The 23,434-nt window shown below is 44.4% G+C and overlaps 1 protein-coding gene across 1 annotated transcript; it reads left to right on the top strand.

Annotated features, from left to right (window-relative positions):
• Positions 1–6,014: 6,014 nt before the first annotated feature.
• Positions 6,015–15,427, top strand: SLC16A8 (solute carrier family 16 member 8). Its single transcript, XM_081879362.1, has 5 exons — positions 6,015–6,526; positions 10,306–10,580; positions 11,191–11,334; positions 12,068–12,937; positions 14,498–15,427. The coding sequence occupies exons 2-5, from the start codon at positions 10,352–10,354 to the stop codon at positions 14,881–14,883; spliced, it is 1,629 nt and encodes a 542-aa protein (XP_081735488.1). The 5' UTR covers positions 6,015–6,526; positions 10,306–10,351; the 3' UTR covers positions 14,884–15,427.
• The last annotated feature ends 8,007 nt before the right edge of the window (positions 15,428–23,434 follow it).

Below are 23,434 nucleotides of genomic sequence, written 5' to 3'. Positions count from 1 at the left end.
ACAAAACCTTGAACATGGCTCTGTAGCTTATAGGCAGTCAAGTGCAGATCTTTCAACTGTTATTTGAATATGTGTTAAGCTGGGTGTCCCACTAAACACCCAGGCAGCTCCATTTTGCGCAAGCTGCAGTTTCCAAACAAGGTGCAAGGTTAACCCTGCAAACAGCGCCTTATAGTCTTTGCACAAAGAACGGACTCTACTCCAAAAAAGCTTAAGCCATAATAATCTTAAGGGGTGCTGCAAGACTCTGTCGTTTTGTTTTTTGCAACAGGCTAATGTGACATGGCTTCCTGTCTGGAAGCATGACCCATGGGTACTGCAGGGGCTTTCCAGTGGTGATTTCCATGATTGCAGTGAGATATTCTTTAGCCACTGGGCTTTGGGGAGTAACCATCCCCATTCTGGGTCATGGATGGAGAAGAAATTTGATTCGGTTCTCATTCAAAGGCAAACCTTCCTATTTCGCGTTTTCCAAAACAATATGCAAACCGAAACTCAAGCATTCTTTGGAATTCATGTTTCCCCAATTGCTAAAGTTCATGTCCGCAGCCAAATAATGTGTGTATAAAGATGCACATGTTACTGAAGAAAACATACAACAATGCGTTATGTTAGGGGAAATTGCATACAGAAATTTGTATAGGAGGAGAAATTCACACTGAAATGTCGATGAATTTTCATGTGGTCTTTTTAAAGAATAGATTAAAATCGCAGCATGATGTGGAGAACTGAACTTAAGATGAGAAACTGAGAGAAAGTGAAATTGGTTGATTGGCCCACCCCCTAGGCACATGTCTCTCCATGTAAAATGCAGTGTTCGAAACATTCAGGGCATGTTGCACAGAGAAGATTCTCAGTGTTTGAACCATTCTAACAGATAAATTAAGACACCAAGAAATCCACCGAGGCTACTACCAGACTGTTGGTATTTTGCGGGTGAGATTCAGTCACAATATGACAAATACAGGTTACTGAATTAAAGTGGATTTGTTGATCCTGTGCAGTGCATCAAACCCACTTCTAAAAATCCCCAGACTTTTTGCAGTAAGGAAAGTGACGAGGAAATTATTGGAAAAAGTGGAACCACAATCTCTTTAAGCAAAGTCATGTAACCTCCCTGCAAACAAATCAGAATGGATGCTCAATAAACAGTAGACGTCTTCTAACCTCCCCAAAGACTGTATGAATAAATCAGGATGAATGAGCAGTAAACAAATACGGTAAGCTCTGGAAGTGACCCTGGAGCCTCTGAGCTGGACTTTTGCATTTTTGCTAGGGTTGCCATATGCCTGGAATTTCCTGGACATAGCCAGAATACTGCAGTCAGAAGCAGTCTCTGGGCAGAAACCGCTAATAAATGTCTGGGAAAATCCAGACATATGGCAACCTATGCCGGCAATGTCATTTTGGACAATTTTCCTTAAAAATAGCTCCAAAACTTCCTTTTTTTGCAACCTTGCTCAACAACTTTGGGCAAAACTAAAAAAAGCTAAACAACTCATGTTGTCATGTGTTTATTGCTTTTATCACAAGAGGAAAATATACAAATTTTCTGCGAAAGGCAATTGTTTTGCATTGTTGTTGGGTTTGGGGTCATGTTCACACCATACATTTAAATCACACTGCTTTCCCTCCAAAGAATCCTGGGAACCGTAGTTTACCCCCTCAAAGAGCTACAATTCCCACCACTCTTAACAAACCACAGTTCCCAGGATTCATTGAGGAAAGCCATGTCCTTTAAATGTGTGGTGCAGCTGTGACCTTGGGACTGTATTATGCATTTCATTGCCTGTTGCTTCAGAATCTATCTTCTGATAGAAATCTGCTTTTCTAGGACAGCAAACCACCTTATTTAAACATGCTGCCCTGATGACTCTCTTAACATGTAAAATACATTTTAATTATTTTTTTTGTATTTTGTAATAATAAGATCAAATTCTGTCTTGTCAAAATAAACAAGAAATATGCCTGGATATTGTTATGTGGCACCTCACTTCTCTGAGCAGTGAGATGTTCCAGCAATATTTATTTCCCGTTGTTTACATAACAAAGGGATGAGCCCGTCAGACCTGCCCAGCAGGTTTACCTTGGACAAAAACCAGCTGAAGCTCACAGCAATATTTTCCTTCACCCACTCCACTTCCTTGGACTGATACAGCTCCCTTCTGCTTTTACCTGGTGCAGGTACCACCCCCCTTCCCTCACAGGGCAGCTTCAAGGTCTAGCAGAGAGACTCTGTTGCCATGGAAGGCCTGAGCGGAAAAGCTCACCAGATGGTGGCACAGATGAAACTGATCTCAGGACAAAATGTCACCAGGATGAAAAACTGGATCACACGGAAATAATGTTTCTGATGTCTGCATGTTGAAATGATAACATATTCTTGCAGAAAGAGACACTATATTTCTCTTTCTTCCCAATCTGCTAAATAAGCAAAGGATGTTGTGGAGGTGGACTATGCTGAGCTAGATGGACCAATGGTAAGACTCAGTACAGTGGTAACTCAGGTTACATACGCTTCAGGTTACAGACTCCACTAACCCAGAAATAGTACCTCGGGTTAAGAACTTTGCTTCAGGATGAAAACAGAAATCGTGCTTCGGCGGCGCGGCAGCAGTGGGAAGCCCCCATTAACTAAAATGGTGCTTCAGGTTAAGAACAGTTTCAGGTTAAGTACAGACCTCCGGAACGAATTAAGTACTTAACCCGAGGTACCACTGTATAAAGCAGTTTCCTACGTTACCTAAACAAGCAGCCTGGTGCCTTTGACATGCCTTTGGTTGTTCAGTCTAACCGCCACCAGGTGGCAGCAGAATCTAGCAGTCCTTTCCCATTTCTCTCTCAGTTCCTGTAGCTGGTCCTTTGCTAAGGAATGTCTACAAGGCCAGCCCATGATATTTTGCTACTTGAGGTAGAACAACAAATGGTACCTTCTTCCCAGGAGAAGGTGCATGGTGCACATGGCTGGCTAGTGCAACCCTTGCAATGCAGGAAAACCTGCAACCTTGGAGATATCAGCATCTCCTCCTCCTCCTTTGGTGATCACTTGTAGCCGAGTAAGATTGTCTTCCATGAACACTGTTTTAACAGTGAGTCCGTAAGTGACTGTGGAGGCAAATTCTGGATCCACACGTCCTTCCACAGTGGGGACATTGGTTTCCGGGTGGGAGTTGATCACGGTGTGGATTTGCCAAGCGTGCCTTCCTCTTAGCACGTTTCTCCTTTCGTCTTGAGTTCGAGCATCTTCAGATCCCATGACACCTTTGGTAAAGGCTGTTCTCCAACTGGAGCGCCCACAGGCCAGTTCTTCCCAGTTGTTGGTGTTTATACTACATTATTTTACATTCGCCTTGAGAGAGTCTTTAAACTTCTTTTGTTTATCAGCACCACACTCTAACCAACTGAGCTATCCAGTTAGCAAGTCAACAAGCATAACTTCAGGAACTAGGCTTCAACAGGCAAGCTTGATTTTTGGCTGATTTTTTCACACCAGGGTTGAGCAGCCAACTGGTTGATTGCCAGGTGAGGAACAAGTTCGGACTGCCAGCCCTTGCAGGCAGCACTGAAGGCAGTCATCCAATGATACCCTTAGCCTTCATGAATTTGGCTAATCTGCTTTTAAAGTATCCAAGCTATATTTTTCATTGTATGGGTGGAATAATACTAATACTAATACTAATACTAATACTAATACTAATACTAATAATAGGAGAGAACTCCAGAGTTCCTTGAATTTGGCTTGGTAGTAAGTTGGCAGCTAGTGTAATTCTTTCAGGACTGATGCTGTATGACCATAGCTGCAGGGTCTGCACCATCTTCAAAGGCAGCCCCACAAAGAATGCATTGCAGTAATCCATTGGGAAGGTTATGCGCCATGCGTCGGAGCGGCAAGGCTGTCCTTTTCTTGGAACAGCTGCAGCTGGTGAACCGGCCGCTGTTAGATGTGACGTTTACCTTTTCCCTACAGTAAACAGAAACTATGCTGGGTTGGCGCACACCACACCCTCTCTCTTGCCACACAAACCTGCCCTGCCCTCCCCACTTGTGTGGAGTTTGGTTTCTCCTTCAGTGGCGCCAGGTGTAGCGCCTGTCAGTCACCTTTTAAACCTGGTTTAATGAAAATCTCCCCAGTGGTGGTGGCCGGGACTGGGTTCTCTGCTGTAAAAAGGAGTGAGTGAGAATGGAGCTTGTTTTCTTTCCCTCATGGATGCCTGCATCTCAAGGCCTCACGTGGGCCTCTGCACAAGCCCCCCATTGTTGCCTGAGCCCTCGCGGCCGGGAGTGGAAGGGGGAGCAGGGGGAGACCTGCTGTGGCTCCTTTAGCCGATTAGCCTTATTAATAGAAATTAAACCCCGTCTGTGAGCTCTGAAAGCCCCTACACGCTCCCTTCCCTACCTGTGCTCTTACTCCTCCCCCCCCCCCGACAGGAATGTATAGATAGGGAAGCGGGTGAGGAAGGGAAAGAAGTTAAGAAGCTTACGAGGATTAGAAACCAAGGCCTTTCACTTCTGGGACTTGTGAGGGTAGGTCTTAAAACCTACCTGGGCTCATTGGTGACATGAGTGCCAGCTTGGGTTTTTTTTTCCCTACGGTGGCCTAACCTCACCCCCACTGCTTTTGCCCTCAGAAATATTGTGCCAACAGAATCTCTCTACCCTCCCATGGTGCGCTTTTCAGGGCTGCCATTTTCCCACCCCTTGATCTTGTAAAACAACAACAACAACTCTCCCGCAACAGGTTAACAGTTGCATTCCATGCACAATATATTTTGAAGCTGGTGGGACTTACTTCTGAGCAGATTGCAGCATCAAATACATAAATATGAAGACATCTTAACTACTTCTTGCAATACACCAAACAGAAAAGGACAAAATGGGGAAATGAATGTAATGAATGCACACAACTAGTATTTTCAGAGAGGGCTCTCACTCAAAGATACTACAATACTATAGCACCATGGGGCTTGCTGTGGAGATGGGAAAAGAACAGTGACCATTTTCAAAAGACACAGTGATTTTTGCCTATAAAGTGCCTGTAATTTGCGATAGGGAGATTTTTAGAGAGTCAAACACCATGGAATTTTAATGTAGCCATCATAGTAAACATGGACTTTCTGACTATACCTGTCCATTTCTGAATATTCATATAATATAGATACCTTCTTTTGATCTTGACGTTTTCTCTCTCATACACACACCATGAAAGGAACCTTATTTTGGCTGTCCCCTCACCCCCCCTGATATTATGAATGTGAAACATGCAGTAAGGAACTATTCATCAGTTTTTCTCACGAGTTATTGACAGTTAATTGTGACTTCATCCAAATGGGTTTTAATCCATTCTAATCCAAACTCATTAAAATCCATTAAAAAAACAAACCACTATTGACTTTTTGCGGTTTGGAAATGCATTGAAAAGTATGGGATGAACAAATGACTTGCAGGAAGGTGTGTAAACGCCTTACAGGCAAATCAGTTCCAATGGGAGATGAATGCCACTGACGCACAAGTGCTCCACAACTATGGCATAAGCTTTTCGTAAATGAAATCAGGATGAATGTTCAATAAACGAGTCATCCAGAAAAGCACTTAATTAAGCATCTGTAAGGTGCACTGAAATGCAACGTGAAGTCGTTGTTTAAATTGTCTGCAGATGGAGCTGTTGCTTTACTTACCATTGGCATGGTTAGGGAATGCATGGGATAGTTGTCTAGATGTTAGTGCTATGGTGAATCTGACCCTGAACACGACTACTTCTCATAGGACAATGTAGAGGCATGAGGCTCCCTGGGATGTTCATCTTGACCTCTGCATGTTCCCTGCTCTGAGATTGTGCCTTGTCAGTGTCATGCCCTAGGATGGCATCCTGCCAGCATCATTCCTGCAGCTTTATTATGTCCCATAAGGCTGCCCTGGTCTAGGGAGCCAGAACCAATGCCTTCCCCTCCTCAAACCCTGCAGGAAAACCTCAAGAGCAGAGAGGGAGGAAGCTTAAAGACTCTTGCCCTCTCCCAGCTACCTCTCACTTTGGAGAAGCTGGATTACAGGGGGATTGTGGCCCAGGCATGCTGGCTCTGCTCCTTCCCATTGGCTGGGAAAGCCTCTTAAAAGTGGAGAAGTGGTTTCTTTCTGCTAGATCAGCAACCTATGATTCTTTAGCGACTTTAAAACATAAGCAGCTGCTGACCCACATCCATGCGGCACTTTGGTGCTTGAGCTGCAGGCTTCACAGAGCCAAGGGGACTCTGGAGGAGGGCCTGGAAGCAGCTATTGATCACCACAAGAAGACCCCATCTGCACCAGGCTTTCAGGATCTTTGAGAGCTGAGGTTTTTGCTGGCTAGGAAAGAAGGATGCAAGAAATCAGAAGGCTTCTTCCAGGGGTTCTCATTGGATGCCTGTCATGGAGTGAGTTCTGAAAGGTTGTCCCCTCCTTCTTCAAACTAGCCCCTAGGCACCAGGAAGCGCTCCTTGGATCCTTCTCCTTGGAAGTCAAAAAGTGAAAGGGAAGGCACAGCCCACCCAAGGTCTGTATTTTAATATGGAGCATGCTATTTTGTATGTCAGGTGTTAGCATTGTTATATGTGTTGGGAATTAGTGACCCAAGGAGGATGCCCAACAAGTTTCAACTCAGGGTGAACACATTGAGCAAGGGATGCTTTTAAAGACTAAGTTAATTTGCCCTGGATGCTTTCCTTTGTGCTGCTTGTGCATTCAGGTGGAGAGTCTATGCTGTTTTAGGTTTGGGGATCCCAGGAACTGGCCTCCCGGGTCTTGCAACAAAATTTGGAGTTTGTGTTGAGTCCCTTATTTTGCGGAACCTTGTGTCCTGGGTTATGTTGTCTTGGCTTGTTCTAAAAAGAGTGCATATGAGCCATAGTGATTACTGGACCTGAAGGGAAATCTCTGCTCCCCTGGAGTCTGATTATTTTTATGCCAGACTCTGTGTGCGTGTACATGCTCTGTATAGATATGTACATGTAGGCCTCTGGCTAAGACAGAGTGGCCAAAAAAAAGGAGACACATCAACAACAACAAGAAGAAGATGACGAAAGAGGACACCAATCTGCATGAAAAATTGCATGTGCTGATCTATATGTATATATGCATATGTGGAAATAATTACCATAATTTAAGTAGAAATACAAAACGGGGAAGACTGTTACCTGGTGGCTTTTATGCCAGTTCAGTCTGCTGCCCAGGTGTTAGGTGTTGCTTATTTTTATATTCCTGGAGCCTTCAGACTGAGGCAATTTACAAGTAAAATGGAAGCCTGTCTCTGTATCCATGAAGGCTAGCAGAACTGAGAGAAAGGGGGGCAAACAAGCTCCTAAGGCAGGTTTCTATCAGGTCTGGGGAACCTTTGGCCCTCCAGATGTTGTCGGACTCCAACTCCCATCAGCCCCAGCCAGCATGTCAGTGGTGATGGATGATGGGAGTTGGAGTCCAGGAACATCTGGAGGGCCAGAGTTTCCCCACCCTTGGTTTGCATGTTATAGATCCCATGCAAAGGCCATTTTAAATGAGGGCTCATAATACAGTGAGTTATTTGTGTGGAGCAGAAAACTTTGCAGTTCAAGTGCCTTTTTATTGCGCCATTGAAAATTCTGTGTGTGGCAGCTATAATGTATTAACTGCCATGAATATGGTCTACAAAACATCATTGCAAAAGGATCAACCCTGCTGAATCCTTTGCATATAGGCAAAAATGCATAAGTGTTCTCCGGGCTGGCCCAATACATTTGGCTGCCTGAAGCAAAAGACAGGATGGCACCTGTTCCTGTTCCATGTACAAAAGCCAACAAGACTGTCAGCTGAATGTCACTTTGACAATGGCAAATGGGACAGCATCCTCCTGAGGGCAGCAGGCTAGCTTAGAGGGTGCAGGTCATGCCACAAGGCACACACAGTTCTTTCCTGCTCATCAACATTTGCCACCTAAGGTGGCTGCCTCACTCTGCCTCATGGTAGGACTGGCCATGAGCATTACATTGACATCTAGTGCCAAAACCGGGATTGAAAGTCCCAGTCCCAGTGCAGCAGCTTCTATCAGTATTGCTGTGTTGGCTCTCCTCCAGAGACAACTAGGGATGCCAGAGATTACTAGCGAAAAATGGAAACGAGAGCAGAAATTGCCCATGCTTACTTACTATTTGTCCCATGTCCAGAATGGAAATAAATCCCAGGAATATGATCAGCATTGGCTGCTGTTAGTGCTTTTAGTCTGCAGATGTTAGTTTTCCCTGCCCCTCCATTCGCATTGTTTCCTTTGCACTGAAATGAATGGGGTGGAATAACGCAATGCTAATGTAATTACAAAAAATATAATTAATTACATAAATTATGTGAGTTAGGTAATTTCACCGTAGCGGACAGTGAGGTGAATAACGTCGTGATAGGTGGAAGATGAACTGCAATAGAATGGAAGCACAGCTGCACGCGATAAATACAACCCCAGAGATAACACAGCATAAGAGCACTTGCCCAGTGCTGATCCCACAGGTGCTGGTGCAGCCCAGTGCCTAGGAAGGACCTGGAGTTTCCCTGCAATGGGCATAAGCTGTACACACCTTCCTCTTGGGTACAGATAAGGTACCACGGTAGTTACGGTACTGCGAGACATTGTTGGTGTTGCCACAGCCACTGAAGCGCCATAGGATCTGGCAGCATGGCCTCCTGATGCTAATGCTATAATAACCTCCCCATTGCCAGCATGCTCAGTATCACAAAGGTCATGTGTTGTTGCATTGGAAAACTTGCGGAGGGGGTAGCAAACTTACATAGACATTCTTGACCAGCTTAAGGCTTTGAGACACCTCCACTGCCCCCTTCCAATCCCTTGTTTACACCCACACTTTTGTACTCAACCATAGCAATTGCACACAGGCAAATAATCTGTCTGGCATGCACTCATACAATAATTGCTTAATTTGTGCTCTTGGTCACAACTTTTGGCCTATTTGTCTGTGTTTCAGAAGAACGGGCCATTGTTTTCTGCGTTACAGCAGCATGCAGAGCCTTCAGCAAAAGATGGTATTAATGGTTTTTAATCACACCACAGATCATGGTACTTTAACATTTAAAGCTAGACAAAGAGTGGGAGAGGAAATCCAAGGACCAGAGGGGAATAAACAACCCTGAAACTCAAGGGGAAAAGAGAAAGTGTCAGAGCCTAGATATTCTGGCTCCAAGCTGGAGATACGTTGCTATGTCTCCTGACTGTCCAGAGGAAGTAGCTGTGCCAGAAATGCCAGTTCTTTGCTTCTTGCTGCTTCCATGAAAGTATTATAGAATCATAGAATTGTAGAGTTGGAGGGGACCCTGAGGACCATCTAGTGCTACCCCTGCAATGCAGGAATCTCAACTAAAGTATCCATGACAGAGGGCCATCTAACTTCTGCTTAAAAACTTCTAATGAAGGAGAGTCCACCACCTTCTGAGGAAATCCATTCCACTGTTGAACAGCTCTTACTGCCAGAAAGTTCCTTCTGATGTTTAGTCGGAATCTCCTTTCTTGTAAATTGAATCCACTGGATCAAGCCCTACCCTCCAGAGCAGAAGAAAACAGGCTTGAGATATTTGAAGATGGCTATCATATCTCCTCTCAGTTGCCTTTTCTCCCAGGCTAAACATACCCAGCTCCCTCAAAAAAACGAAGAGGTCCTATATGTTATACCACAATTCATTGGTTTTTGGTTGTATTATTGATGTTGAATTGAGATTAAAACCTAAGTGGCTTGAGACCAGATTCCCTGAAAAAGTGACTTCCCCCTTATATACTGACTGAATATTAAGATCTGCTTCAGAAGCCCTGTTCTGAGTGATCCTGCAAATGAAGCCAAGTGGGTAAGGAACAGGAAGAGGCCCCTTTCAGTAGTGGTACCCCAGTTATGGTATAGCCTTCTCAGACAGGTTCAGCTGGTGCCATCTTTATGGATTTTCAGAGAAAGGGGAAGTATCCTTTTACTCTCCCAGGCATTACAAGCAACTTGTTTCACAAACTGGGCCTCTTACATTTGAACTGAATTTTAAATTGTGTTTCAGTTGCATTTTAGTCTTAAGTAATCATCTTTAGTTCCTATTGCTTTACGCTACATTTTGATGCTGCAGTGTTTATTTACTGCAGCTATTGCCTTGTTGAGCAGCACTGTTAGTCCCTTGCATGAGTTTGCCTTCAGACATACTTATTGCCCTACTTCAGATTGAAAGAGGGAGGGGAAGCACATGAACAGAAACGAGGCTGAAGGGAGACAATGGGAGCTGCTTGTCTGTATCTGCATCCTCTGTTCTCTTCTGTTCCTGCAGCACCACTCATCTCGCTCGCTTTCGGGTTCCTCCCCCTGGTTGACCAATGGGGAAGGGCCATGCTGAGGACGGCCACCTGCCAGAAAGAGCAAAGCCTCCAGATGGTGGCTGGGGCTGGATAGTACTGTTTGGTTGCTTTGTCATCACTGGCTTTTCCTATGCCTTTCCAAAGGCAGTGAGCATATATTTCAAGGAGCTGATGCATGACTTCCATGTGGGCTATAGTGACACAGCTTGGATCTCATCTATCATGCTGGCTATGTTGTATGGAACAGGTAAGGATCCCATGACTCTGTCCCGTGAAACACTTCCTTGTCTGTGCTGATAAAATGTACACAGCCATGAAAGCAAAGATCTAGCCAAGGATCTCACTGGTTTATTGTGAGTGGCCTCCTTAACCACCTCTCTTCATTCCCACCGACAGTCTGCCGCTTTTCTGAGCACAATGAGCTTTCACCCAGCTCCCCTCCTGGATTCCTATAACTTCAGCTGCCCTGGTGCCCCAGACCCCTGCAGTCCACAGCATTTCTGGCCCCCAGATCTGGGGGGTGGGAAAGCAAATAACTAATTGAGTAAACTTTCTTGTGTTGCAGTGGTTGAATGCTGGCAAGCATTCTTTGACATTGCTTTGCACATTGCAATGTCAATGGCTGGGGCAGAGAACGGAAGGCTTGCAGACAAATAGCCAGCAGTCAGAAGTTTGAGGTGCGGGGCTACTTTTCTGTTTGCCTATGAAGTATAAGAGTGCCAGAGAACATCTTCCAGACATTCAGGCAGTTCTTCTCCCAAGCGAGAACAGGAAATCACACATCGCTTCACTTTTTCTTCCCCTTTTTATTTAACCCAGGCCTTTCCTCCCTTTCTTGTTTCTTTGATTCTCTGCAGGGCCAGTGAGCAGCATTTTGGTGAACCAGTTCGGGTGCCGGCCTGTGATGCTTGTTGGGGGGCTCCTGGCTTCCTCTGGGATGATTCTAGCCTCCTTCACCACCAACATTATTGAGCTGTACCTGACGGCTGGTGTGCTGACAGGTTAGTGTTGGGCAAGGGGGCTGGGTGGAAAGCAGTGTCACATGGGAATGCATCTGGAAGTGAGAGGTGGCATGAGAAATTGTCAGAGTGGTATGAAAATGCAAAAAGGAGGAAAGAACATGATGCTCGCAGCATTTTCATACACGTGATGCTAAATGCACCTCTTGGGCTCCTTTGGGCTCCTTGTGAGCATTATTGGTGATATCAGCTAGGCTTCTGTGTTTGCTTTGCAAATTCTGTGATTGAGTGGTGCCCAATCAAGAGGTACTGTCTTCATGACATATAACTTCAAATAATAGTCTGAAATAACTCTGAAGTGTTATAAATTGCATGGATGAATTCTATATTCAGGAACTGGCTGTGCAATGGGGACCTCAGTTGATAAACCAGGATCTTGAAACCTATACAGTGGAACCTTGGGTTACGAACGTGATCCGTGCTGGAAGCACGTTCGCAACCCGCACCATTCGCAACCCGCAGTGCCACGTCTGCGCATGTGCAGGTCGAGACCCAGTGCTTCTGCGCATGCGCAAAGCACAATTTAGTGCCTCTTCACATGCATGAGTGCCGAAACCCGGAAGTAACCTGTTCCAGTACTTCCGGGTTCGGCACAGTGCGTAACCCGAAATCACGTAACCTGAAGCGTCTGTAACCCGAGGTACCACTGTACATCTCTTAAAGCCACAATCCTATTTTCTCACCTATTACTCACAAATCCCTTTATACCCCACAGGTTTAGGCATGGCTCTGAACTTTCAGCCTTCTCTGATCATGTTAGGGTCCTACTTTGACAAGCGCAGACCTCTTGCCAATGGGCTCGCTGCGGCCGGGAGTCCCGTCTTCCTTTCAGCCCTCTCTCCACTGGGCCAAGTCTTGCTGGAGAAGTTTGGCTGGCGAGGGGGATTCCTCATCATGGGGGGACTCCTGCTTAACTGCTGCACCTGCGGAGCAGTCATGAGACCCCTGGAGCTGAACAGGAAGAAGAAAGGAGAGGAAGCCCAGGACAAGTATGAAGCCAAGGAAATGCTGCCCATGGGAGGAAGGGCCGAAGAGGCTGTCAGCACCATGGACAGCGCCAAGAAGTCAAATAAAGCCAAGAAGAAGAAGAAGCCCAAGAAAGGGAAGAAGCTGTTGGATTTTTCTATCTTCAAAAACCGGGGTTTCGTCATTTATGCCATTGCCAAGTTCATCATGGTCTTAGGTCTCTTTGTGCCCACCATATTGCTAGTCAACTATGCCAAAGACTCAGGAGTGCCAGATAAAGAGGCCGCTTTCCTCCTGTCCATCATTGGTTTCATAGACATCTTTGCCCGCCCATCCTGCGGGGTGCTTGCTGGGCTGAAGCGGGTGCGGCCCCATGTGACCTACTTGTTCAGCTTCGCTATGCTCTTCAATGGCCTGACAGATATCTTCAGCGCCAGGGCCACCGATTACACGGCTCTTGTCATTTTCTGCATTTTCTTTGGCATCTCCTACGGGATGGTGGGGGCCCTGCAGTTTGAAGTGCTCATGGCCATCATTGGGTCACAGAAGTTCTCCAGCGCCATTGGGCTTGTGCTGCTCATTGAGGCCTTTGCAGTGCTCATTGGACCACCCTCTGCAGGTAAGTCTTGGGCACCTGTTACCTGCACTCATTTCTGCAGAGCTTAATTGCGGGCGGGGCTTCCATGAAAGAGCCCAACCCCAAGACAAAAACTTCATAAAAGTAATAATAAAGAGCAGGGTGCATTTGAACATTTGCAGAAAGCTATCCCATCCCACTGATGAGTCTCAGTATATCTGTGGTTAGGAGCCAGGGTTTGGGGGTTTAGTTTTTATTAAATTTTTAGCTCACTCTTCTTTGAGGGAGTTCATGCCTGATCGTCTCCCATTTTATTTGCACAACAATCCTTTAAGGTAGGTTTGGCTGAAAGAAGGGCTGGCCCAAGACCACCAAGTGGACTTCACAGCTGAGTAGAGATTTGAACTCAGGTTTCCCTGATCCTAGACTGACCCTGTAACCATCACACTGGCTGTCAGGTCAGGGGTGTGTGACTTCTTAGAAGATTTGGCCACGTGAAGGTGCTGCAACACCTTAACCATGTGTTTCTCCTGGAAATTCCAATATTCCTGCTGAAATAGCTTGCAAATACCTTAGGGATTCTGTTCTCTCTTCAGCCAACCTGACCTAACATGGTGGCTTCCTATCATGCCAGAATACTGGTTTATTTCACAGGATAGCACATCTCCAGTTTGCAGGTTGATCCCACTTGACATTTTACTATGCACATGGGCTCTCTGAAGAAGAACAGGCAACTTACTATGGAAAGCACACATTCCTGCCTGCCTGCCCTCCCAGTTTCTATGTGTTTCTTGGCTGGCTTAAATAGGGATGACTGACAGTGTTGGGAGTAAGTGACCCAGCCATCTTATTTTTCTCTAAATCCTTTTTCTTTCTGACTCCACTCCACCTCTTACACACATATGCCTTAAAGTACTATGAAGTCCCCATTGATTCATTTAATATACTACATGGTGGCAAAGCATATTTATTGCCAAGTGTGTTGTTCCAGGGTGGCCCAAGGAGCCTGATCTCTACCTTTGCAACCCTCAGCATCACTCTCCCTTTGTTGCTTTTCTTCCACAAGCACACAGTCCCTCTTCCTGGTAGCCCTATGGGCTACCTAACATCACCATTAACTGAACCCTGAAGCAGCACTGAGAACAGAGTTAAGCACTAGAAACTTGGGAGAGTAAGACTTAGAAGTGAGGGTTGTGAGCTGTGTGCGTACAGGCCAGCCCAGATTCACCTCCAACCCAAGTTGGCTCTCGAGATGTTGTTGGATGGCAGCTTCCATCATCGTGTGCCACTGGGAAGCCACAAGTCAGCTACCCCGCCTTAAAGAAAGAACTTGCTCATCCTCTTCCTTCCATAATTGTATCCTACCATCTCTGCTGCTTCAGTGACCAGGCAGGGGGATGCATGGAACTAAGGAGAGGGGAAAATATACTGACTGTGGGTACCATTTTCTGCCTTGATGTCTACATTTTGTGAGCTTTCAAGCAGCACAGGTTCCAGTTTCTGAGGAAGTGCTTTAATACGGCATCAACATGAAATTGTGGGAGGTTGCTATAATACAGCTATGCTATGCTCTCTCTCTTTGTCTTTTTTTTAAAATCCCAGGACGATTGGTGGATGCGCTCAAGAAATACGAGGTTATCTTCTACCTGGCTGGCTCGGAGGTTGTGTTGTCGTCTCTGTTCCTGGCTGTGGCTTCTTACTGCTGCCTGAGCAGGAAGGAAAAGAAGAACTCTCAGCCAGAGAACCCTCCTGCAGGCGGAGGTGGCAGTGAAACAGAGGAAGCAGAATCAGATGTCCCGGAAGCAGAGGACCACCCTGGAGACAACCACCACCTCTCCCGCAACCTTAACAATGCAGGGAGTGATGCAGCGAACCACATTGCAGAGAACAGGAACGTGGATGGAGCCGGCAGGCCGGAAGGGGAGGGTGTAGCTTTGGTACCGGGGGGCTGCGATGCTGACCAGACAGTGGAAAGAGACAGTTTTTAGCTATGTGGAGCTCAGCTTTGATGAACAAGAGACAATGTTGCTATTGTATGGGGTTTGGTCCAACCTAAGGAGGAGCGTATATGGAAAACTGATGTTTCTGGATGCTGAGATGAGATAGATCGAGTCTCAAGGGTAGTGATATTTATATGTGTAAAGGCACAATGGTACAGTGGTACCTTGGTTTTTGAGTGTCTCAGAAGTCGAACGTTTCAGCTTTCGAATGCTGAAAACCTGGAAGTAAATGCTTCTATTTTTGAATGCTTTTCGGAAGCCGAACATGCCATGTGGTTTCTGCATTGAGTTTTCCGGACATAATTGCTTCCGGAAATGCATGCTTCGGTTTTCAAATGTTTCGGAAGTCAAATGGTTTTCTGGAATGGATTAAGTTCGAAAACCGAGGTTCCACTATACTGTGAACGGAAATTTGAAGGAATACAAGCCATAGGGCTCCCCTGAATGGCTTGCAGAATTATGTAATGCTTTTCAACACAGCTGGAGGTTGTCCCCCATGTACTGGCAAACACTTAAATTAGGAGATTTTAATGATCAGTCTATCTTTGATACCTTTTTCTAAGCTACCTCTACTAATCCAGAGCTCAGCAGAGGAGGCCATCACATTGTAATCCTTACCCTTGGACATGGTTTTCTCAGTTTTGTCAAAGGTGTAGAGCATATTAGGAACATATTAGGAACATATGCCTTATGCTGAGTCAAACTCTTGGGTCCACCGCAGTCAGTATTGTCTGCACTGACTGGCAGCCGCTCTCCAGGGTTTCAGACCAAGGTCTCTCCCAGTTCTACCTAGAGATGTCAGCTTGCGACCTTCTGCAAGAAGAGCCTTTAACAGTTTCAGTATGTAGAATGGGGAGAGGAGTACCATATAGATCGGAAAGTCATATATCCATTTTGAAAGACTGGCTGTGTGCCAAATCTTCAACGAGAGGGAAGGTATGTAGCTAAGGAGATGCCAGCTATTGGCCACATTTCTGTTGGAAAAAGAAGCTTCCATCAGTCCTAGATGGATGTCAGGTGGCTGCTATGTAGACCAGACTGCGTAACAAGAGAGGGTTTTTCCCTCTGGCCTAAAACAGGGATGGAAGACGGTAGAATGATTATGCTTTCAGGCATGCCAAGTAAATGTTCAGTGCAAACATTTGAGGTAAGTCATGCCATTAGCTCAGCCTTCTAATGTAGCCCTAATGAGAGGAAAATGCCGCCTTCTTTTTTTGGCAAAAATGCACCCTCAGTGTTCTATCCACAACAGGGCTTCTGTCCCTTTGAGGTGTTCTACGGTAGGTAAAAGTTTTTCAGTCTTGCTACAGCAGGAAAAACGGTACCTGTTGGTTGTTGCGCTCTTTCAAAAGGGAAAGAAACCTTGTTATTCTTTTTGCAGTATGGCCAGCCTAGTCCATTGGCCAGGGATTGCCGCAGGCCAGGGTAGCTCTAGCTACTTTTAACTTCAAAGCCTCTGCCCCACTGTGCAACTGTCCTCCTTTTGTGGGAAAGGTTTGTGGCTGGAAAGAGGCCAGACTAAGCAGCACCTATGAACAAAAAAGCCTTTCCTTTTATTGCATGGTATGAGATGGTCACAGGAGTCTGGGCAGGGGTTAAGAAAAAGTGGATGCATCTTCTGAGTCTGCCTTTAATACATAAATCTATCCTTTGTTCTTTACCCAGCAGGGCTGCTTGTAGCCTTTCTATAGCCAGAGGTAGAAATACTAAGCACCCATGAGTAATGCCCTATATTTGTGCTGTTTTGTATGCAAATTCAGAATTTGCTTTACCTTCCATTCTACTGGAAGAATTGCCCTTTGGAAATTGAAAGCTTGTGTGCACACATGCACACACGCATGCACGCACACATGCACACACACACCATAGATCCAATAAAAAACAATTGTCTAACTTAATTCTTGTACTCCACCAAAGATTCAGTCACAGACAAGTCCTTCAGTTTTGGCAGCCCAGTGCTACTAATTTGCATCTCCAAACAACAGCATAATGTGGCACAATCTTTGCCGCTACCACAACATCATAAACATGCCTGATTCCAACTCATTTCCAGACAATCCTGGAAATTCAGCCAGTCCTTTATGCAGCTGAAGTTACCGTATTTTTCGCTCCATAAGACACACTTTTTTCCTCCTAATAAGTAAGGGGAAATGTCTGTGCGTCTTATGGAGCGAATGCGTGGGCCCTAGAGCCAAATTGCCCAGGGGCAAAAAGCAGATCATGCTCTTTTTTTTTTCTTTTTTCTTTTTTTTTTTTAGAAAGAGGGAAGGGGATGTTGAAACAAAGCCACTGAGCAGCTGATTGGCAAGCGACTGAGAGGAAGATAAGGGACTCTAGCGATAAAGGAGGCTGCCTGGGAAAGGGGAGGTAAAAGCACATGGATCCTCAGGATTTTTGCATTGGGTCACCCCAAATTCACCATCAGATCACAGCATGTCCATGGCTATCGCCTGCACACAAAAAAACCACTCATCCACTGTTTCGTGGGGCTGCAATGGTGCAAAAACATGGTTACAAAGCACAGATCCACATGGATTTTCAGGATTTTTGCATTGGGCTACCCCAGACTCACCGTAAAATCACATATCATGTCTGTGGCCATAGCATGAACCATATATCCACTGTTTCATTCAGGATATTTTTTTTTATCCTTTTCCTCCTCTAACAACTAGGTGCGTCTTATGGTCGGGTGCGTCTTATGGAGCAAAAAATACGGTGCTTTGGCTTTGATAAGCATACTGGGCACTGAGTGGGATTCATAACTGTGCTATACCCCTTGCATTACAGCTGTGCCCTCCTGAAAGGACGTCACTTGCAATTTTGCAGCTCCTGGCAACAGGATCTCTTCAGCCAAACTGAGGGCACAAAAAGCAGCAGACTGCAAACTGCAACCCCCAGTGTAAATATTATTTTAACGTGGCAGCATTTCCAGATGGGCTATTTATTTCCTCCAGATTTGGTTGCCATCCGACACCTTTGAGTGCAACTACTCTGTCATTTTTTTAACCACAAAAAGGCAGATAAGAAAAGGAATGGGAAATTGCACCAGAAAGTACAAGATAACAGCAGAATGCTGGCAGTGTCTTATGACCTCTGCACAAACCAGTCCGGATGATACTTCGATACAGGCAGTAACGTATAACTTCTGAGGAAGTTTTGTACGAGCAGTTTTTGTTAGAACTGTTGCTTAATTATGTGGACTGACCATGGGTAATTTCCCCCCCCCCCTTCATATAATGTTTTATTAAGTTTTACAAAGGAAAAAAATTAACAAGCCAACAAAAAAAAAAAAAAAACAGATATCACAAAAGAAGGAGAAAAAAAAACAAAAGAAAAAAAGCACATAAAAAAGCAAACTTAACATAAAAAAAACTCTCTTTCAAATTTATAACCTTCAAAGCCTTATTTCCCTCACTTCCACCCGCCTCCCTTTCTTGTATTCCACTTAAAAATTTAATTCAGCAAGCTCATTCGTTATTCATTTTCATCCTTTGTCCCTCCCTTGTACTCTTATTTATCTTGATCACTAGAACCCCTTCTTTTCATTTTCAATGTCCTCAACATTCATATAATTTACAATGTTTTTGTAGGTAGGCTTTGAACTTCTTCCAATCCTCTTCCACCTGCTCTTCTCCTTGATCTCGGATTCTGCCGGTCATTTCTGCCAATTCCTTTTTTTTTTATAATAATAATTTTTATTCAGTTTTTAAAACACATAATTAAAAAACAAACACATCACAACATACAAACAAACATAAACAAATCAAATCAAACATAAATAAATTCATGATCTTATTTTCTTATAACTTCTTTCAATCGACTTCCCCTTACCTCCCTTTCGCTGCATCCTTATTTTAAAATTTTTTAGCAACCCTTTAGTCAATTTATCCATTTAGTTCCCTTCATTAAATTCCCATAAATTTGTTAATTACAGCTGTAATTCTCTGCTTCTTACCCCTTGACATGTTAACACTCCTCAATTTCACAACAGTTTTTAAGATATATTTTAAATTTCTTCCAGTCTTCTTCCACTGCCTCTTTCCCCTGGTCACGAATTCTGCCGGTCATCTCTGCCAGTCCCATGAAGTCAATCACCTTTGTCTGCCATTCTTCAAGAGTAGGTAGTTCTTGCATCTTCCAATACTTTGCCAGAAGAATTCTTGCTGCAGTAGTAGCATACATAAAGAAAGTCCTATCCTTCTTTGGCACCAATTGGCCAACCATGCCCAGGAGAAAAGCCTCTGGTTTCTTAGTAAATGTCCATTTAAGGACTTTCTTAATTTCATTATAGATCATTTCCCAGAATGCTTTCACCCTCGGGCAGGTCCACCATAGGTGATAAAAGGTACCTTCGTTCTCATTACATTTCCAACATTTATTATTGGGCAAATGGTAAATTTTTGCAAGCTTGACTGGGGTCATGTAGATCATTTTCATTATATTTTCTTTTAAGGCATTACATGCCGTAAACTTAACACCAGTGGTCCACAACTGTTCCCAGTCAGCAAACATAATGTCATGACCGATATCCTGTGCCCATTTAATCATAGCTGATTTCACCGTTTCCTCCTGTGTATTCCATTTAAGCAGCAAATTATACATTCTTGACAGATTCTTAGTATTGGGTTCTAACAGTTCCGTTTCTAACTTTGACCTCTCCTTCTGAAATCATATTTTCCTGTCCTCTTTAAATGTCTCATTTATCTGATAGTAATGCAGCCAATCTCGAACTTTGGACTTTAGTTTTTCGTAACTCTGAAGCTTTACCCTTTCACCTTCATATTCTAAGATTTCACAATATTTTGGCCATCTAGAATCCATATTAAGTTTTTTCACCCCCTTGGCTTCCATTGGTGACAACCACCTGGGAGTTTTAGTTTCCAGTAGATCTTTGTATCTGCTCCAAACATTATATAATGCTTTTCTAACAGTATGATTTTTAAAACCTTTGTACACCATTGCCTTGTTATACCATAAGTATGCATGCCAACCAAAACAATTATCATATCCTTCCAAATCTAAGATGTCTGTGTTCTCAAGAAGTAGCCAGTCTTTCAGCCAGCAGAAAGCTGCTGCTTCGTAGTATAATCTTAAGTCCGGCAGGGCAAATCCCCCTCTATCCTTTGCATCAGTTAAAATCTTAAACTTAATTCTGGGCTTTTTGCCCTGCCAGACAAATTTTGATATATCTTTCTGCCACCTCTTGAAACAATCCATCTTGTCCAGAATTTGTAAGTTCTGAAACAAAAAAAGCATTCTAGGCAATACATTCATCTTAATAGTAGCAATTCGACCTAACAAGGACAATTTCAACCTTGACCATGTTTCTAAATCTTTCTTTACTTCTGACCAACATTTTTCATAATTGTCTTTAAATAAATTCAGATTCTTAGATGTTAAATTTACCCCCAGGTATCATTTCTGCCAATTCCATATAGTCTATTACTTGTATCTGCCAATCTTCCAGAGTGGGTAAATCTTGCGTCTTCCAGTGCTTTGCAATAAGTATTCTAGCTGCTGCTGTGGCATACATAAAAAAAGTTCTGTCCTTCTTTGACACCAATTGGCCGACCATACCCAGGAGAAAGGCCTCTGGTTTCTTCAAGAAAGTGTACTTAAACGCCTTAATCCTTGGGCACGTCCACCAAAGGTGAAAGAATGTACCTTCAGTCTCTTTACATTTCCAACATTTATTATCGGGCAAATGATAGATTTTTGCAAGCTTGACTGGGGTCATGTACCACCTATATATCATTTTCATAATATTTTCTCTTAAGGCATTACATGTCGTAAATTTCATACCGGTGGTCCACAACTGTTCCCAGTCAGCGAACATAATATTGTGACCAACATCTTGTGCCCATTTTATCATAGCAGATTTTACCGTTTCATCCTCAGTATTCCATTTCAACAGCAGTTTATACATTCTCGACAATATCTTAGCATTGGGTTCTAACAGTTCTGTTTCCAACTTTGCCATGGGTAATTTGCCATCTTGTAAATATTATTGACCCAATAGCTTCAGAGCAATCTTGTGTGGAGTCCTTGCTTGCCTCTCACTTTCTTAGATTATGCTTAAAATGTATATAAATAACCAAATCTCATGAACTGTGCAAAACAAAACTAGAATGGAAGGTGCCACAGAAGTCTGCCTGATATTTTTGAAGTATTTTGTACCGGTACCCCCTTCCCAAAATGGCTAAAAACAATCAGGGTGAAGAGAAAATTAGAAAGGGGACCCAGAACAAAACTAGCTGGCGGTCCCTTAACCATCTTGTCACGGTTAACTCAGTTTATGAGGGTTGCATTTTTATTTTTATTTTCCCTTCTTACATTTAGTGGGAACGTTTGTCCTTCAGGGTGCTGCTGCTTGAAAAATGCATCTACTGGTACATGACTGTTACATTAGCATCTGAATTTAAAGCATGTTTGTTACTCTGTGGTAATCATCCCACACAGGTAATTCCTTAACAGAAGTATCTGCAGTCTCAAGGAAGACACCCCCTGTCTTGAGTGATAACCTACTCCAAGAAATGTTGCACAAGCTGTAATTCCATGCCCCCCCCCTTACATAAAGGAACCAATGTTAGCAGTGACCAGCAAACAGCAGCCAAGAGGCTGAAATGAAACGATGCACTTGAGAAGCAAGCAAATTAGGTTAAGGGCTGCTGAGGTCATTAAAGACCTGGATTTCTGGAGGAAAGCTACCTCCTTGGGCATGCCTAAATCACATTTAATCTACTTTGCTCCCAGGTCTCCCAGAGACACCCTCTGCCAAATCCCTTCCTTCCGGTGGCCTCAGCATCCTGACCTCAGGTGCCCCAGGGCAGCACCTTAGAGGAACTGTTACATCACAGAAGGATCAGACACTAAATGCAATGGTCGGCAGACTCAGTATGAGGGAGAGTGTGCCACTGGGCCGTGTTGGCACTCAGAAAAAATATAATGATGAGGTCTCCCTTCCCCCCACCACAAAAAAGTGTTTTGAAGCTAGGAAGAGAGCGACAAGCTTGTTTTTAACAAGCCATGAAGTGCAGCAGATCAAATTATTCCTGCAATAACTAAATAGCACATGGTAGCCTAGGAGACCGAAGCTTTCATCACACGGTGCCTTTACAAGGTTTCTTTTTCCTTTAAGAGCAGGGGTCAGCAAATGTTTTCAGCGGGGGGCCGGTCCACTGTCCCTCAAACCTTGTGGGAGGCCGGACTCTATTTTGAAAAATAAATAAAAATGAACGTATTCCTATGCCCCACAAATAACCCAGAGATGCATTTTAAATAAGCACACATTCTACTCGTGTAAAAACACCAGGCAGGCCCCACAAATAACCCAGAGATGCATTTTCAATAAAAGGACACATTCTATTCATGTCAAAACACACTGGTTCCTGGACTCTCCGTGGGCCAGATTGGGAAGGCGATTGGGCTGGATCCGGCCCCTGGGCCTTAGTTTGCCTACCCCTGTTTAAGAGCGCCTAAGAGAAGCAAGAGCAGCAGCAATGTTGTGCCCATGTGGTCAGTGGCGTAGCGTGGGGGGTGCAGGGGGGGCCGGCCGCACCGGCCGCAACATCTGGGGGTTAGGGTTAGGGGGCGCAAATCCACGGGTTAGGGGGTGCAAATCCACGGGTTAGAGGGTGCAAATTACTTGCCTTGCCCTGGGTGCTGACAACTCACGCTACACCACTGCACCACCACCATAACTGCAAGGGTCAAGAGGATGCTCCCTTACATCCAAGCAAGACATTGGGGATGTCCATTCAGCAATTGTCATGGTTCCTGCTTGGTTGCTTTTGTACATAGCCAGACATGTAGGTTGCATCTTGAAGAAGCCCAGACCTTTCCCTCTGCGACAACTAACACTGACAGGATGTAGCCAATCTACTGCTCTTGCAGACATCCCTGAGAGGAGCTGAGGACCCACACAAGCTGAAGGTTCTTGGATGTGTTGACTGAGTGGCCAGAACAAGTTCTGTGATCAGATTTGACTGCCTTCCGAGCAGGACGAAGCACACCACCACATTCATCAAAAGCCCAATTAAGAACTGGGGGGGGGGGTTAATGTATTTTAGTGGGCAATTTCAGGGCAAAACACCTCTGAAGAATCATGCAGAAATGAAAATAAATCCAAGCAGGTCAGACATTTTCAAAAGCTTGTTAGTTTCTCTAACAACCTAGCACAAGCCCATTACTATCTACAGCTATGATATGGTCATTAGTACCTCCATGAACAAATCTTTATGTCTGGTTTCTCCCAGTCTCCGCTTCCTGGTGCCAAGAGAATGCTGCAGATATGACAGGGCCAGCTATGAGATATGAGTTTGAGGACAGATTAGCCTCTGTGGGCAAGTTCATCATGCACACACATATTCTGTAGAGTTTACAGCTAGACACACTGCTCACAAAGACCAATGTTATGGCCAGAAGTCTCAGCAGTTCTATCCAAAATCTTAGAGAGGTGCAGGCAGTGTGGAACACTACAGCCCCAGCCTTTGCTTACTAGAGCCATCGTCTCATTTCCCAACCTCTCTTTCTTCACACA

The sequence above is a fragment of the Podarcis erhardii genome (genome assembly GCF_964252035.2).
Source record: "Podarcis erhardii genome assembly, chromosome: 10".
NCBI classification, from domain to species: Eukaryota; Metazoa; Chordata; class Lepidosauria; order Squamata; family Lacertidae; genus Podarcis; species Podarcis erhardii.
This window is presented reverse-complemented; position numbering and strand designations above follow the sequence as displayed.